The 18,005-nt window shown below is 47.1% G+C and overlaps 1 protein-coding gene across 18 annotated transcripts in view; it reads left to right on the top strand.

The window, feature by feature from the left end:
• The window catches only part of ASB13 (ankyrin repeat and SOCS box containing 13), a 63,242-nt gene that overhangs the window by 19,329 nt on the left and 25,908 nt on the right, over positions 1 to 18,005 (top strand). For 5 of the 18 annotated variants that reach the window (XR_010127388.1, XR_010127385.1, XR_010127374.1 and 2 more), the window contains exons 5-6: positions 3,293 to 3,484; positions 4,407 to 4,588. Coding sequence is in view for 1 of the 18 variants with exons in the window: in XM_063669503.1 (XP_063525573.1) it covers positions 3,293 to 3,484; positions 4,407 to 4,534 (320 nt within the window). In the remaining 17 variants the exon portion in view is untranslated. Of the gene's footprint in view, positions 1 to 3,292; positions 3,485 to 4,406; positions 6,401 to 6,540; positions 6,673 to 8,978; positions 9,076 to 12,812; positions 13,037 to 17,260; positions 17,484 to 18,005 lie in introns of those variants that run through there. The other 13 variants (XR_010127379.1, XR_010127380.1, XR_010127376.1 and 10 more) reach the window with 8 other exon arrangements.

Below are 18,005 nucleotides of genomic sequence, written 5' to 3'. Positions count from 1 at the left end.
TTTAAATTATAATTTTTTAAATTTAATTGTTTTTTTTTAATTTCTCTTGTTGCAACAAGCACCTATTGAGCTATTTGTGTTTATGTTCCAGGATTGCGCCAGTCTTGGCGTGCTAAGGTCTTAGATGGTCCCTTCACATCACTGGCCACGGGTTCTCTGAATCCACTTTAATCCTATTTTGTGTTGAAAGCAGGATTTTGGTAATGAGCCTGTGTTGACCCCTTTTCTCTGAAGCATGAAGTTCAGAGCTTTTAATTGCCTAGTTGTTTCCTGGCTCCCCGTCTTTGTCTTTGTCTCTCCCTGTCTCTGCCTCAGTCTTTCTCTTGCCTCTCAGTTCAAGGTATGTTTCCATCCTTGCTTCACACAAAGTTACTTTCTTTTCCTCTCCTACCCTCTTTCTCTCTTCCTTCTTTCCTCTGTATCTGTTCTCTTCTTTCTTTCTTTTTTTTCCGAGACGGAGTCTCGTTCTGTCACCCAGGCTGGAGTGCATTGGTGTGGTCTCTGCTCACTGCAGCCTCCATCTCCCTGGGTCAAGAGATTCTCGTGCCTCAGCCTCCTGAGTAGCTGGGATTAGAGATGTGCACCACCACGCCCAGGTAATTTTTGGCTTTTTAGTAGAGATGAGCTTTCACCATATTGGCTAGGCTGGTCTTGAACTCCTGACCTCAGGTGATCTGCCCGCCCGAGGCTCCCAAAATGCTGGGATTACAGGCATGAGCCACCGCGTCTGGCCCTGTTTTCCTCCAACGAGTACCTGTATATGTTTTCTCTCTCACTATGGGCCTCACTCGGTCATCCAGGCTGGAGTGCAGTGGTACAATCATGGCTTGCTGCAGCCTCAACCTCCCGGGCTCAAGTGATCCTCCTACCTCAGCCTCCACAGTAGGTGGGACCACAGGTGTGTGCCATCACGCCCGGATAATTTTTAAATTTTTTTGTAGAGCGAGGGTCTCACTATGTTACTCAGGCTGGTCTCAATTTCCTGGGCCCAAGAGATCTGCTCGCCTCAGCTTCCCAAAGTGCTGAGATTACAGGCGTGAGCCCTGCGCCTGGCTAAGGCATATATTTTTAATGGACATAGCTGATCAGGTTTCATCTCTGACTCTCTTCTTGGCTCACTCAGTGCTATACTTTCAGGATCCATCCATGTTGCTGCCTGCACCCCTGGCCTGGTGTTTCCTTTCAATCCCTTATTCACATTTTCATTTCCTTCCTTATTCACCTTCTTTCCCTTCCACCCAATCAAATGATGTCAAACACACATTTTGAAAAGATGTACATTGGGAAGGCCGCCTCTCTGCAAGAGCCCCAGCCCAGGCCTCGTCTGTGGAGCGCGGCAGGGAGCGTGATTTTTAGAGCTCTTTCCAGCCATGGTTTTCTCCCTGATCGTGAGAGAGTAGCTGTGCCTCCCTTGGGCCTCTTTCTCTGTTTTTCTTCCTTTGTTAAAATAGAGACCATCTCTTTCTCTCCCAATTGGCAAGAATATTGCCAGAATTAATGACACGAGAGAAACTTGAACTTTAGATTCTGTGGATGGTACAATTTGTTTTTCATTACAAGCGTATGTTTAGTGTTAAAATTTACTTCGTATTATGATTGCAACATTATACTGGAGGAAAACCCCTTATGTGAAAGAGAGGTTGAATTGTGGGGAAGTATTTCTTTAATCTATTGCTTTTAAATATTATTTTTTGTAGTACATTTCTGCCAAATTCAGGACCTAGGTGATTTAGCATTTTTCCTAGTTGAGAGATCCTTTTGCTGTCCTGACTTCTGAGTTTTGGCTGTGGGAAGTGGAAAGAACTTTCTTGACTTATGTCACCACTTTGGAGGGCTGGGGCATTCTTAGGATCCCTCCACGAATGCTGTTATGAGCATGGTTCTTATGTGCTTTTAGGGGATTAAAATATTTTAAAGCAGAAAGCAGGATTTTTCAGATATTTTTTGAGCAGAGGAACTAGAAAATATAATAGCGTTCTACCTCTCAACTCCTCTTTTGACCCTCTGAAACTGTCGGTAAGTGATGACATGCTAGTGGTCTGATTGTTTTCAAATCCCACTTTTGATAATACTTTATGTTTGTGGTTTGAATCTATCATTTGGTGGATTATTTTACTGATGCTGGGTGATTTGCTTGGCTTCTTTAAAATACTTCTCTTTTATTTGTTTTCTGTTATAACCTCCTTTGTTACTTGAGGAACAGACTTCGAATAAAATGGCATTTTCTTTCAAAAGAATTCTGAAGCCCTGGGAGATTCCATTGTATTGGATTAGTGATGGCTGTGCCCTAAGAATGATGTGTTACAAAAATCATATTTTTATCAAAATCTTTTTTTAGTGCATTGAAAAATGCCATATTTGACCAGGTGTGGTGGCTAATGCCTGTAGCCGGGAGTTCGAGACCAACCTGGCCAACATGGTGAAACCCCGTCTCTACAAAAAATAGAAAAATTAGCTGGGCATGGTGGCACACTTGTAATCCCAGCAACTCGGGAGGCTGAGGCAGGAGAATCGCTTGAACCCTGGAGGCAGAGGTTGCAGTGAGCCGAGATCATGTCACTGCACTCCAGCCTGGGTGACAGAGTGAGACTGTCTCAAAACAAACAAACAAACACCCCAAAAAAACCAAAACCAGCCAAATTTAGCTACTAATTCTTTGCATCTTTCTGAATGTCTGCTCTTTTTAAAAAAAAAAAAATTTTTTTTACTTTTACTTTTAATCAGCTTGATGAATGTCTGCTCTTATCGTGAGAAAGCTGAGGAGTGCAGAGCTTACTCTCTTCTCTGAATTGCCTACTGTTTTGGGTACATTATCTGTTTTCCTTTTGTAAAAGAATATGCATTGTTAAGGAACATTCATTCTTTCACTCAACCAGTATTTCTGGAGCCTCTGTCCTGCGCCCACAAGAGGAAGAAGCAGTGTGTGTCTGTGCTGGAGGCCAGGCGGGAGTGCTTGAGTGGCTCTGGTTTGAGCTTCCAGAAATCTCAGGACCCCTGAAGGCAGATTGATAGGGCATTAGAATGGTTGTTTAACTCAGGACGTTTTTCATTTCATTTTTCTTCTTTTCGGTTCTATTTCCAGTTCTTTATTATTGCTGCCTACCTTTGTCTCTCTTCTCATGGGGGGGACAATAAGTAATTCCAGCTTTTGGATGTTGAAAAACATTTTTGAAAGCTATGGTAGAGTCAGGATTGCTTCTGCCACCGTGCTGTGCAACGAAATGGACGTGATTGTCCCCCTGACTTCAAGTTCTCTTCTTGGTGAAATCTCTTCTGCACTCTTGACCTCCAGGGGCCAACGTGAATGCGGCAAAGCTTCATGAGACGGCCCTTCACCACGCGGCCAAGGTCAAGAATGTTGACCTCATCGAGATGCTTATCGAGTTTGGCAGCAACATCTACGCCCGGGACAACCGCGGGAAGAAGCCGTCTGACTACACGTGGAGCAGCAGTGCTCCCGCCAAGTGCTTCGAGTACTACGAAAGTGAGGCGCCCCATTGAGCGCGCCCCATCCCCTCCAGCCTTCAGCCTGGACCCCTGATGTGCCGGCTCCCTGTGGGCTTCCGGGGAGAGCTAGGCTGTTAGTCCTGGCTCCTGTCCTCTGCACTAGGACAGACCCTTAAGCACTTTGCGGGGGCTGTTTGTGCTGTTGCCCCAGCTCTCCCTGGGTTCCCTGTGGCCCGTGGCCTGGAGCAGCAGAAGCTGTGGCTGACGCCTGCCCGGGCACCAGACCTGTGCCTCTTGTGCTGGACATTTGACAGATGAGCCTCCTAGCTGCAGATTAGTTGTTTGATGACAAATTTGGGTGCTGAAATATAATGCCGTGTCTCAAAAAACCAAAACCATGGTTTTGAAAAGGCGCGGTGGCTCACACCTGTAATCCTAGCACTTTGGGAGGCTGAGGCGGGCAGATCACCTGAGGTCAGGAGTTCGAAACCAGCCTGGCCAACTTGATGAAACCCCATCTCTACTAAAAATATAAAAATTAGCCGGGCGTGATGGTGGGTGCCTGTAATTCCAGCTACTCGGGAGGTTGAGGCAGGAGAATTGCTTGTATGCAGGAGGCGGAGGTTGCAGTGAGCTGAGATTGTGCCACTGCACTCCAGCCTGGGTGACAGAGCGAGACTCTGCCTCAAAAACAAAAAACAAAAAACAAAAAATCTCAAAACCAAACAAACCCCCGAACCCCACAAAAGGCAATCCCAGTGGACATCACGCCCCGAATTTCATTTCCTGGGCTCCCTTCCTCGGGTTCCTGGCTGTCCTTCCAGAGAAGGCCTGCAGGACACATCCTGGTTCCAGGGGAAAGGGAGGCGTTTCCGATTCCCTCTGAGTTTGTGTTCGGTTGCAGGTGTTGTGCTCCTGCCTGAAGTTAACCTCACGTCCTTCCTTGCTCCCTTTTTCAGAGACACCTCTGACTCTGTCACAGCTCTGCAGGGTGAGCTTGAGGAAGGCCACTGGCGTCCGTGGGCTGGAGAAGATCGCCAAGTTAAACATCCCGCCCCGGCTCATTGATTACCTCTCCTACAACTGAGTTGCAGGCGGGGTCCGGACCGTGCCTGCCCCCGTTGTGCCCAGCATTGCCCAGGTAAGGGCTCTGCCTGTTCCTCTGAAGCAGCGTGATTGCTGTAGATAGAACAATGCTCCTTCCAGTCCCTTCCTGCGATCCTGTTTAGGCTTCTCTCCTGGATCCTGGATAATGTTTCCAGGGTGCAGGGTGTTGGGAAGGCCTGCGCCTCAGGTCACAATTGTGGGTGTGGCCCTGCGCTGTTCTACGGAACCTACCCTCTCAATGGGCGTGGGCCCAACCGTCCAGTTTTCCTCTTTAATGGACCGTCCTCAAAGGCACTCTCAGCACAGATGGCGTGGGGAGCATAGAGGAGGCTGGCAGAGCTGGGGACTCAGGGCATTGTTGCTGATTCCCACTCGCCTGGGCAGCCTGCTGCAGATGCACAGGCCCCAGATGCAGGCCACCACCTCCGGGTTGGCACCAGGACTGCCCTCGGTGCTCATAGGGAATGGCTGGGCCCACAGAAGGTCGGCCTGGGATGTAGCCTAGGACTGGTGCTCTGCTGGCTGCTGTGTGGATGCTTTTCCTGGAGCACTTTCCAAGGCATCCCCCAGCCCCGAGCCTGCGCACATCTGCCACTCGGGCTTTCTGTGGGTCTTTGTGGGGGAAGGCCCTGGCTCTGTATTCCTCACAAGTAGCACTGAGTTTCTTAGGAAATTCGTCTTCAGTATTAGGTCTTGAACTCTTATAAAAAGTTTATATGTAGGATAAAAACCTCTTAGAGGACATGTAGGCGGTACCACTAAGGTTTTGCTAATGAGCCATTCAAACCGACAGCAGTGTGAAGGTGTGTCAAGGTGTATATTCTCGAGGCTCGGCATTTTTAGTGCAAAGGGCTGTTTGGAGACTCTGTGGGAATTGTTTTTCATCCGTTTCTATGGTTGTCAAATGAATTCTTCACCCACCCTACAGTTTGCTAACTCCTTGAAGCTATCAAATTAGTAAGAGAGGCTGCCCGCACCCAGGGGGCACCATCACCCACTTGTTATTTGGTTTTGCGGATACTCATGGAACATCTATCACATACAACATTGTCCCAGTGCTTTGAGTTGGATGGGAATGGGACTCTGTAGCCAAGGCAGGATAAGAAAATCTTGCAATCCCGTCCTGCAGTAATAGAAACAGGTCGTTCTGCATTATAAGCCATAGGTGGAGCATTCAGTAGCCTATTCAGACTGCATGGGCTGGCCTACGAGTCTTTGTCTTCATAAATTTTAAGAACCCCTCCCACAACAGGGAGTTAAACTGGAGGACCTTTGCATGATTAATTCAGGGATGAGTGGTTTCTGGGGCAATGGAGAATGGGTCAGGCCTGTCCTGGAGACAGTGTGCCCAGAAAAGGGAACGTGGTACTCACCGGATGCACCCAGCCCGGCCTGAACCTCCCACCACAGACAGTGTGGAACAGAGTGAGCCTGAGCTGCCCAAGGTGATGCCCTTTGTGCCGTATGACTGGAGGCCTCTCCACGTGGGTACTTGGGGATGGGGCCACAAATCTGGCAAAAAACTTCATGCTGGCCGCCGTGGGGTTTCTCTTCTCCAGTGTTCCAGCTGTCGTCATGGCGGGTCTTCGTCTTAAACTGAGAAGAAAAGCATTCCTGTTTGATCACCGCCTTAGTTACCAGTTCTGGATCAGTCAGTGTTTCTGCATGGAATAACAACCATTAAAAAAAGCATTGGATTCTGCCCTTTCATCTTTGTAAGAGATTCTTGCCTCTAGCAATGACATCCTGTGATGTCTCACAGTAGAGCACTTAGTGCAGAATCAGGTCCCCACGGCTGTTGCTCATTAAAAGTGGTGGAATAAAGTGCATCCCTGTGTTCACACAACTCTTTTCTTATGGTGCAGAAACACCAAGATGGGCGCATCCTGTGTGGCTGGAGAGGGGTGGCTCTCGTCTAGCCATGTCTCAGGTCGTTCGGCAGCGCTGTGCTTGCCAGGGAACCACACCTTCCCGTCTCTTCCCCAGGTTTCCTGGTGCCAACTTCAGCACCCCCCTTATGTGGACTTTTCTTGGGGGAGACAGACGCTGTCCACGGGACCAGGTGACTGGGATTTTGGGTCCTCCCCTGCCCTTACACAGGGCTGTGACTGCACACAGGTTTGTCTGCTTCTCTACTCTGAGTTTTTCCAGAAAGCTGCAAAACCGAGATAATGGATCAGACTTGGAGCATTGAAGGGGTCTTGATGACCAACCACTGAGCCAAGCCCCTCACCTCAGGTGGACGAGATTCGGTACCCTAGCCTCAGGTTTTTTTTTTTTTTTTGAGACGGAGTCTCGCTCTGTCGCCCAGGCTGTAGTGCAGTGGCACAATCTCAGCTCACTGCAAGCTCCATCTCCTGGGTTCACGCCATTCTCCTGCCTCAGCCTCCTGAGTAGCTAGGACTACAGGCGCCCGCCACCACACCTGGCTAATTTTTTTTTTTTTTTTTGTATTTTTAGTACAGACGAGGTTTCACCATGTTAGCAAGGATGGTCTCGATCTCCTGACCTCGTGATGCTCCCACCTCGGCCTCCCAAAGTGCTGGGTTTACAGGCTTGAGCCACTGCGCCCAGCTGCCTCAGGTTTTTATGCAGCTGAAATTAAATGATTGAAAGATGCCTTGGCTGGGTGGGGTGGCTTACGTCTATAATCCTAGCACTTTGGGGAGCCAAGGTGGGCAGATCACTTGGGCCAGGAGTTTGAAACTAGCCTGGCCAAGATGGTGAAACCCTGTCTCTACTAAAAATACAAAAATAAGCCGGGCGTGGTGGCGTACGCTTGTAATCCCAGCTATTCGGCAGGCTGAGGCAGGAGAATCGCTTGAACTCGGAGACGGAGGTTGCAGTGAGCCAAGATCGTGCCACTGCACTCCAGCCTGGGAGACAGAGTGAGACTCTATCCCCACAAAAAAGAAAAAAAAAAGATGCCTTGAAAAGCATAAAGTGGTCCCCAAATATGAAAGTTACATCGACTGTTGTGTGGTTTTGTTGATGTTTGTAGATCTTGCAGCTGGGTGAACTATTCTCACTTTAAGATCATACCATCTATTTCAGGAGTCCTGCAGTCATAAGACTTCTCAGTTTACATTTTGAAATGCAGTGTGCAGCGGACATATTTGGAGCAGACGTTTGCAATATATAACAAGTAATTGGCAAGCAAAATATATAAAGATCTTATGATAGATCATTAAGAAAATGGGCCAGGTGCTGTGGCTTATGCCTGTCATCCCAGCACTTTGAGAGGCTGAGGCAGGAGGATTGAGCTTAGGAGTTTGAGACAAGCTTGGGCAGCCTAATGAGACCCCATTTCTACAAAAAAGAAAAGATAAACAACCCAATAGAAAAAAACTGGGCAAAGAATAAGAACAGGGCTTTATAAAAGAGGGATCTTGAAATGTCCACTCCCAGGAAAGGATGCTGAGAAGTGATCAGGGAAATTCAAATTAATGTTTAATTCAGCAAAGCGATTACCATTGAATGTTGCCATCGGGACAGTCATTGAAAGGTCTGAGTTTCACAGTGTTGATGGGTGGGCCATATGGGCAAATGGAAACGCACAGGCTGCTAGTGGGGAATGCAATGATGATAGGTCTGTTTTGGAGAGCTATTGGCTGATATTAATGCAATGAAAAATGTGCATACCCCTTGTCCCCAGCAATTCTACTTTATATAAATAATACCCTAAAGAAACTCTCAGGTAATATCACAAGGAGACATGTATGAGGTTGTTTACTGCAGCAATACCTGTAATAGTGAAAACCCCATCAGTTGGGAATAAGATGTAGAATATCATATACATCTTACATATCATACCTACACTCGATAAAAGTTAAGATGGATTAGAATTACATGTTTTAACACGAATAGATCTAAAAATATAGTGGTTGATCAAACAATTGCCAGACTTTTCTGTGTATGGTATGAATCAATTTGTCTAATTTTTTTAAAAAGCCCATCTAAGAATTCATACATGTGCAGTAAATACATAAAATCATGGAAAACACAAACTGGCGTCATGGGGATACCTGTGGCTTGGGGATAGGAACACAGGGAACTTCACCTCTGTTGTAGTCCATTTCTTAAAAAGTGATATTGGCCAGGCAGGGTGGCTCACGCCTGTAATCCCAGCACTTTGGGAGGCTGAGGCGGGAGGATTGCTTGAGCTCAGAAGTTCGAGACCAGCCTTGGCAACATAGTGAGACCCTATCTCTGAAAAAAAAAAAAAAAAAGAAATGATATGAATCACATGATAGAATGCTACTATTTGCTCATGTTGGGGGGTGGGGCAAATAGAAACATGGGTGTTACTCTCCATGTGTTTTGATGTTTGATTTTTTCATAATAAAAATTGAATGCATAGAGGAGCAACAAAGGGCAAAAAAAAAAAAATTATAAACTCGGTTGTGCTTAAAAACACCTTTCAGATTCCTGTTGGCCACAACGGCATGGTTTTGGTTATAGGAGCTTGTATTCCACAGTGGGTGTTGACACCTTTTTTGGAACTACTCTCAGATAAACTAGGTATGCAAAATCCTGGGTCTTGAGGTTTGTCTCACAGAGCCGACCCTCATCTCCTCTGCAGGAAAGTGCTGGGTAAAATGCTTCTCACTGATTAGCCTCGCCTGCGCTGGCATGGCTCCCTCCCTAGATGATGGTGGGTCTTCTAGGTCTGGCTCTGGACAAAGTCCCTGGCATCAAACCCTCCCCTTTGGAGAGGTCATAATTGAGGAACCATTTCACAGTAAGAAAATGCAGCTGCACTCTCTGTGCCCAGCCCATGGAGGGGGGGTGCTGCCCACCTTCTGCAGGTGGGAGGCATCGGGAGGTGAGGGAGACAGCAAGAGACCCCAGTGGGATTCCCAGTGGGATCTCTTGCTCAGCTCTGGGCTCCCCGTGGTCTTCCAGGGAGGGAGTGGAATCTCATCTACTCCTGGACCCATAGCAATGCTCCCTGTGGTATCCCATCTGTGCTACTAGGTGAGTCTGCAGAGAGCTCTGAAGTCATTTGGGATGAAAAGAATGCCTTTGCCTGTCCATTTCATCCCCTGGGCCACTTTGTTAAACTGCTTGTGCTTTCTCTCCAGCGGGCAACACCTGTTTCTTCTAGGCAGTTGAGTTCCTTTATTCAGAAAAATGAGCGTAATACTGGCTCTGAGAACAGAGCTGGACAGCTTGCTCATCTTTCGAGCATCTGTACTGTGGAGAGATGAAGGTAGGGCGTACAGGGCCCTGGCAGGGGCTGTGCCCCCTGTAATGGCTGAGAAAATATTTCCAGACCTTGGAGTCTTTGCCTTTTCTCTTTTCTCCACATTAGCACCACATGGCAGTGACAGCGAGGCCTCAGTGATTTTGGGATGAAGGTCTTGTGATCTCTGACAAGTTGAATGAAAAGATGTCTTAAATTGGTCCAATCGAAAGAGTGCCTCCTTTTTCTCCAAACCATGAAAAAAGGCAGAACAGATGGATGATAGGCCTCTCTGCCTGTCTCTGTCTCTCTCTCTCTCACGCATGTGTGTACACATTTATTCGTTCAAATACAATTTCACTCTAGCATCTGGCCTCCAGGCGTGCGGTTCTTGTGCACACAGACTTCATGGCTGGGGAGAATCTGCCACTGAATGCTGAGCCAGGATGTGCACTTAGCTTCACCATCTGCACACTGAGTGATCAACAAAGAAAAGTCCCTCTGTTCTTGGTGTGACTCCAAATCCCAAAGCTTGTTGCGCTGTGCTGGGGACAGAGGGCTGAGACCAGGGGAGAAGCAGGGACGTCCTCTTGCTCCTTGGTCCTCTTTCCCATCCATCCAAGCCCACCCATCTTCTTCTTTCCTTTTTTACCAGTTGTTCTATTTTAAGTTCTCTGCTGGGCACTAAAGATATGAAAACACATAAAAGCAAATCTTGGCCCCGAGGATCTCAGAGTCTGTTTCTCAGGGAGCAGGTATAGGAACAGATGTTGCACCTCATCATGCAGTGAGCTGGGGGATGCTGTGGTCTGAATGTCTGTCTCTCCCCAGATTCCTGTGTTCAAATCCCCACCCCCACAGTGATGGTATTAGGATGTGGAGCCTCTGGTTGCTGATTAGCTTATGAGGGCAGAGCTCTCTTGAAAGGAACCAGTGCCCTTAGAAAAGAGGTGCCAGGCCTGGCGCACTGGCTCACACCTGTAATCCCAGCACGTTGGGAGGCCAAGGTGGGCGGATCACTTGATGTCAGGAGTTTGAGACCAGCCTGACCAATACGGTGAAACCCCATCTGTACTAAAAATACACAACTAGCCAAGCATGGTGGCGGGCGCCTGTAATCTCAGCTATTTGGGAGACTGAGGCAGGAAAATCTCTTGAAGCTGGGAGGCAGAGGTTGCAGTAAGCCAAGATCGTGCCACTGCACTCCAGCCTGCACAACAAGAGTGAAACTCTGTGTCAAAAATAAAAATAGGTGCCAGAGAGCTGCCTTGCCCCTTCAGGCAGAAGAAGACACAGAAAGAAGGCGCTGTCTGTGAAGAAGAGAGCAGCCATCACCAGGCACTGATCCTGGACTTCGCAGCCTCTAGAACTTTGAGAAATAGATTTCTGTGGTTTAAAAACCACCAGTGTTTAGGTTTTGCTTTCTTTTATTTGAGTCGGGGTCCTGGTCTGTTGCGCAGGCTGGAGTGCAGTGGCATGATCTCAATCTCCTAGGCTGAAGCGATCCTTCCACGTCAGCCTCCTGAGTAGCTGGGACTACAGACATGTGCCACCACATCTGTCTAATTTTTAAATTTTTGTAGAGACAAGGTCTCATTATGTTGCCCAGGCTAGTCTTAGGCTCAAGGATTCCTCCCTCCTCAGCCTCCCGAAGTGTTGAGATTACAGGCATGAGCCACTGTGCCCAGCCATATAGAATCTGTTTTAGCAGCCCCAGCAGACCAGGACAAGGCATGAGCAAACTTGACTCTTAACTCTGCCAAGGACACTGGAGAAGACAGAAGAGGGATGACTGCTGACCTTCTAAAGTCTTGGATTAATAAAGTCAATTACATAGCATAAAGAACAACTTCATTTTGATTCCCATGGTGCTCTGTGGTTTACAAAGCTTTATAATGACTTTGATTAATGGCAGCACTCTTCCGGGGTGAGGATGAAGAAACAGAAGATTTGTTGATGTGACTTTTCTTTTCCTTCATACTTTTTCTACCAGGCACGAAAAAGAGAGTGAGACTTAATTCCTTGGAATTTTACATGTATAACACGGCTTACTGTAATCCTTCTTATGCTTATGATTTCCAAAGACCTGGGAGAGACTTTGATCATAAAAGGCAAGATTTGGCCATCCGGAGAGCGTGGGATTTTGCCTACGAGCCTCTAGGAATCTGTGGGCGGCAGAACAGAAATAGGTCATTTATAAAACTTAACTTAGCCATAGGAAAAAAGTCCACCACAAGCTGACTTCGAAGAGTCTAATTGTTAGGTTTTTTTCCTTCTTCTTTGCTGTCAGAGGGGTCCCTTGCTGCTTCTAAAATGGCATGGAGTATAAACTTGTATTCAAGAAATATAGGTAAGATACGATTTAGGTGCAGTTTTGGTTAAATACGGCATTGATGAGAGCAGTATTACTCAACAGGCTGGGTGCTACTGAGTTCCCACATCCAGCCCCCAACCTGTGCTTGTCCCACCAACCAGTGGCTCCCACATCCAGCAGGCTGAATCTAAAACTGGCCTGGTCTATAAGGCCCTTCCTCAGATGATCTGACAGCCCGTGGATTAATTCTGTGTCACTTTCAAACAGGGCAACAGAGTTGTCAAGACTTGATAAAGCCCAGTAATATTTCTAATAACAAGTAAACTGAAAGCCCAGTTGGGCACTGGTTCTTATTTTGTGTTGGGCTCCCAGGCCAGCCTACAACGATGTGTTCCTTTGCATTCAACAAACATTCACAGTCAGGCTTCCTAAGCTGGAGTCCCTGGATGTGTGCTTTGCAGATCTTGGCTGTAAAGTATCTCACTGGTCTTTCTCTCTGGCACCTCTTGTTATGCCTCCAGCTGCAGCCAAGCATCTGGGCCTTGGTCACTGAGTGCTGCGATTGCAGGCACTCTGTGCTGACAAGTGACTTGGTTGCCTCAGACCAGGTGTGACTCATTATTTTCCTCCTGACATTCCAAGCACTGAAGTAAATGACTGATGGAAGGAAAGATCCAAAGTGTCAGAGAAGTCTCTCTCTTAGCTGTGAATAACAGGCTACCTTGAATTGGTGTTTCCTTTGTGTATTTTGTTTCTAAGCAAATCAAGTCGCGGGTAGAGTTTTGCCCTTGAGCAGCTTCATGAGGTCAAGGAGGGGCGCTCACTCCACTCTGCACGGAAACACTGAGAGTGGAATGAAAATACAACCAGAGAGAATGTCCTCCCCACCAGAAGGTTGCCTTGAGACAGGCCTCCACGCATCATCGCTGACCTCACACAGTGATACCTCTGCATGCTGGGGAGCAATTCCATCCAAGTAAGTGGTGGGTGGGGACAGTTTCTCTCCCTCTGGGGACATGCCAGACTGAGTCCTTGGCAGTACTCTGTTTTCCCGGGAGGCCCTTTTGCCCAAACTGGGACATCTAGTTCCCTTAGGAAATCAGAATGTTCCCCTGGGCTTGTGGCGTGCTCCCAGGTGGGCACACCTCTGGGAGCGCAGCTGCTTAGGGCAGGATCATTTCACAGGATGGCAGGAAGTTACAGGAGGAGCTTGGACCCAAATCCTCCCCAGTGCAGTCAGGAAACACGGCTGCGAGAGTGTTCCCTGCAAGGCCAGAGATGATGGCTTTAATATTACCTCTCTCTCTTTCTCTCTCATCTATCATCATCTATTCCTTCTCTCTATCATCTATCATCCCTCTATCTTCCTATCCATCCATCAGTCATCTATCTATTCATTTATCTATCCATCCATTGATTATCTATTGTCTATCACCTGTCAATTTGTTTTTAGAGACAGGTCCTCACTATCTTGCCCAGGCTGGAGTGCAGTGGCTATTCACAGGAGTGATCCCGCTACCGATCATCACGTGTGTTTAGACTTGCTCCATTTCCAATCTGGGCTGGTTCACCCCTCCCTAGGCAACCTGGCAGTCCCTTGATCCCGCGAGTTCACCATATGGATGCTGAACTTAGTGTGGACCCCTGATCTGCATAGTGTACCACAGCTTAGAACTTCTGGACTCAAGCAATCCTCCTGCCTCAGCCTCCTGAGTAGCTGGTATTACAGGTGTCTGCCACTGGCTATCTGTCTGTCAATCATCTATTTATCTGTTTATTATCTATCTATTGATCTGTCATCGATCATCTGTTTATATATCTATCATCAATCAATCAATCAATATATCTGTCTCTTGAGCTATCATCCATCTATTGATCTATCATTGATCTATTATTTAATGGGCACGTATTGAATGTCTAATACATGGCTCTGAAACTGAGTCTCAGGAAGGGAAGTGCAAAGATCTTGGCTTCCCTTTAAGACCCTCCCATTTAGGAGAGGATAAAAGATGCATCAGCTTTATCAACATCGTCTCAACAGAAGCCAGAATGGAGTGAATGCCACACAAGAGGAAAACAGTGCTTGAGAATTTGTTGTTTTTAAAAAATGCATCATGGAGAAAGGGAATTTGAGCTCTGTATCTCCAGTCAAGGAATGATATGAACCGAAACACACATGTTCTGGAAAATTGGTCAGATTGTGGCGTGTGGTGTAGACAGACAGCTGGCAGAGCTGAAGGCCAGATATGGAGTTGGGAGAGGCGGTGAGAGAGGAATGTGAAAGCCAGGCCATGCCTGCCAGTGCAGAGATGGACTGGACTGGATTGGGTGCCCAGGTGGATGAAGCCTGGGTGGGCGTTCAATAGCTGGGACACAATCTTTGCTCTTCAAATAGAACACCTATCAAGGGAGATCTCAGCATCAGGTGCCCCAGCCTGAGCAGTGCTTGCTGAAGGTGTGTGGAGCAGCAATGGTTGGTTGTCTCAGTGGACACAGGGGCTGTCATGTCTTTATCCTCCAGGCCTTGGAATGATGCTATTCACTATGCGACATTTGCATCTCTGGAGCACCGACCTCAAGCCACCATGTGGTCTATTTAAATTGTGTGTTACTTGGCTATGGCTGCCATAACAAAAGACCACAGATTGGGGCCTTAAACAATAGAAATAAATTTTCTCCAAGTTCTAGAGGCTGGAAATCCAAGATCAACCTGTCAGCAGGTTTGATTTCCCCTGAGGCCTCTCTCCTTGATGTACAACCACCTTCTTTCTCATGGTGTCTTCACATGGTCTCTTCTCCTTGTGTGCGCATCCTGGGTGTCTCTTCCTCTTCTTATAAGGAACCAGACCTATTTGGTTTAGGGCCTCACTCTTATGACCTCATATAACCTTAATTACACCCTCAAAGGCCCCAACTCCAAATACAGTCACATTGAGGGATAGGGCTTCAACATATGAATTTGGGTGAGGGACACAAGTTAGTCCACACCATATGGCTACTTGGTATATTTCTTTTATACTATAAGCTTCTAAAGACCAGGGACCATGTTTTATTCACCTTCCACAGTGTCTGACACAGAGATAATCCCCATATACTGGTTGAATTAATGGGCTGCTGGATGAAGGCAGAGCTACAGGGCTGCTGCCTCCAGCTGCCCAGGCTGTGCACTGCAGAGCTCCACCTAGAGGACGCCGTGAATATTGCTGCTTGGGGTTACGGAGGGCTGTGTCCCCGCTGGTTGGCGATGATTTGGGGTGTGTCTTTTTCTTAATTTTCTAAAAGTTGCCATGTTCTGCTTCCACAGCTGTGTAAACTCTGAGTGCCTCGAGTGTAAACAGTATTATATCCATTAGTCTGTGAGTAACAGAAACGTCATGTTAAACACAAGAAACCTCATGTCAAACACAAGAGAATTTTTTTTTTTTAACATAATAAGTCTGGGGATAGGCAGTTACTGCCTGTGGTTTAAAGCAGAGTTTCTAATTTTTTTTTCTGATAGCCAATATTTTTAGCATTGTGGGCCAAGTGGTCTCGGTTACAATCACTCCCCTTTGTCATAAACAGGGCAAAATTAGCTCCAGACAAATAAATGAGAATGACTGTGTTCCAATAAAACTTTATTTACAAAAACAAGTAGTGGGCCAAATTTGACTCATGGGCTGTAGTTTGCCAGCACTCATGTATACCACAGCCAAAGCTTTTGCAGTTTTTTTTGACCTTTTGACCATGGGACCCTCATGGTCCCAAGATGGCTGCTACAGCTCCGGTCATCATGCCTATCTTCTAGGCAGGAAGAAAATGGAAAGAGCTTGGCAAAAGGGGTGTCTGCCAGCTAAGCAAGCCTTGTGTATTTTTTTTTTTTTTGATGTGTTTGTTTTACTTCGGGCAGAGTGCCATCCCAAGCAATATAAGGTTTCTCTTATTGAGGAAGAACAGAAGAATAGACAGCAAGTAGCACCACTCAGCCCCTAGCACCACCACCTTAAAAAAAAAAATCCTCCAACTCCTAGAGTAGTACTGTGCTGAGCACACTGCAGGAAATCCATGAATAACGGCTTCTCGTTTCCTCTCATACTTGTTTCTGGTCACCTCTGGTCTCTTCACTTCATTATTAAATCCTTAGAGAGGACTACAACCTTCACAGTCTAACTTTGTAAAAAGATGACTCAAATTTTCCGATTCTTGTTAAAAAAAAAACCACATACACCTCAACAGCTCCTTTCATGCTATATAGATTTCCAGGCAGGGAACAAAAGACAGAAAGAGATGGGAAGGCAGGAAGGAGACTATTACGCATTGCTGGCTCAGCAGTAATTGTTGGCAGCTTTCGGAGAGTCGGGAGGTGAGGGCTCAGGCGGCTTTGGGGCCTGATTGATGGGGACCAGGAGGCATGTGTCCTGTGTGTTCGAGGATTTGGGGAAGCAGATTCTGTGGTGTGTCTCAAGCATCCATTCTGATGCTGCCTCCTCCAGGAGTATTTTATGAGAAGGCAGGGATTCTCCTCAAAACTCAGGCTCTGCTCTGTTTTCCATGAGTCTTTCCAAATCCCAGAGCTCAGACCCTGATGAAACTCTTTCAGTCTTGTGAGGGGTGGGGTGTGGCAGAAAGTCCCTAAGCTCCCAGACCCAGGGAGAGCAGTGTTCTCCGGGACCTACAGCGTAATAGTTTCTCTTTCTGCTCCCTCCCCTGCCATCCCTCCCCGCTTTCCAGAATGAGTCTACAGTGAGGACTGGATAGGACAGGAAGAAAGATGCCTGGAGTTAGTGTAGAATCAAGGAGATCTGACACAGAAAAGAAGGAGATGACCCTGGACCCATCCAGCCTCTTCCCTTGATTTGGGAGTGGCCCGGAGGATGATCTGGGTCCCTGGTTTTCGAATCTCTTCGGCAGTTCTCTCTGACATCCGTCCTGGCCACAGCCCCTCCCTTTCCGACCCTTTCCTCACTGCATTCTCTTTCCAACCTTCCATTTTTTTTTTTTTTTTTTTTTTGACGCATTGCTGGGAATGCCTGCTACAGACTTAATTATGCCTCCTCCAAATTCCTATTTTGAAGCGCTAACTTCCAATGTGATTATATTGGAGGTAGGGCCTTTAAGCGGGTGAATAAGGTTAAAGGAAATCATAAAGGTGGGACTGTTCTCTTCAAAAAAACTGGTGTTCTTATTAAAAAAAGGAAAAAGACACCAGAGATCTCTCTCTGTCTCAGACAGAAAAAGCTACGGGAGGACACAGTGAGAAAGTGGCTGTCTGCATGCCAGGACAACAGCCCTCACCAGAACCCAAGCACACCAGCACTTTGACCTCGGACCTCCAGCCTCCAGGACTGTGACAGAATAAATGTCTGCCGTTTAAGCCACCCGGACTGTGGTACTCCGTTATAGCAGCCGGTGAGGCAGTACCCACCCCACCTGCAGTCCTGGAAGGCACAGGTCAGTGTGTGGGTTCTGGATATTTGTGGCTTTAGCAGCTGGAATTTTTATTTATTTGTTTATTTATTTATTTGAAATAGGGTCTGACTCTGTCACCCAGGCTGGAGTTCAGTGGTGCAATCACAGTTCATAGCAGCCTTGAACTCCTGGGTCCAAGTGATCCTCCTGCCTCAGCCTCATGAATAGCTGGGACCACAGGTGTGCACCACCATGCCTGGCTATTTTTAAAATGTTTTGTAGAGATGGGGTCTTGCCATGGTTCCCCGGCTGGTCTTGATCTTCTGGGCTCAAGAAATCCTTTCACCTTGGCCTCCCAGATTGCTGCGATTATAGGCGTGAGCCCCTACGTTTGGCACAACTGGAATTTTTAGATGCCAATGTAGCCTCAACACTTTCTCCAGACATCCACACTAATGTGGTGAGGTGTATTGCTGGCTTAAAACAACAACAACAGGCTGGGCGCAGTGGCTCACACCTGTAATCCCAGCACTTTGGGAGGCCGAGGCGGGTGGATCATGAGGT

The sequence above is a fragment of the Pongo pygmaeus genome, chromosome 8, assembly GCF_028885625.2.
Source record: "Pongo pygmaeus isolate AG05252 chromosome 8, NHGRI_mPonPyg2-v2.0_pri, whole genome shotgun sequence".
In the NCBI taxonomy this organism is placed as follows: Eukaryota; Metazoa; Chordata; class Mammalia; order Primates; family Hominidae; genus Pongo; species Pongo pygmaeus.
Note: the sequence above shows the minus strand (reverse complement) of the source record. Positions and strands in the feature narration are given on the sequence as shown.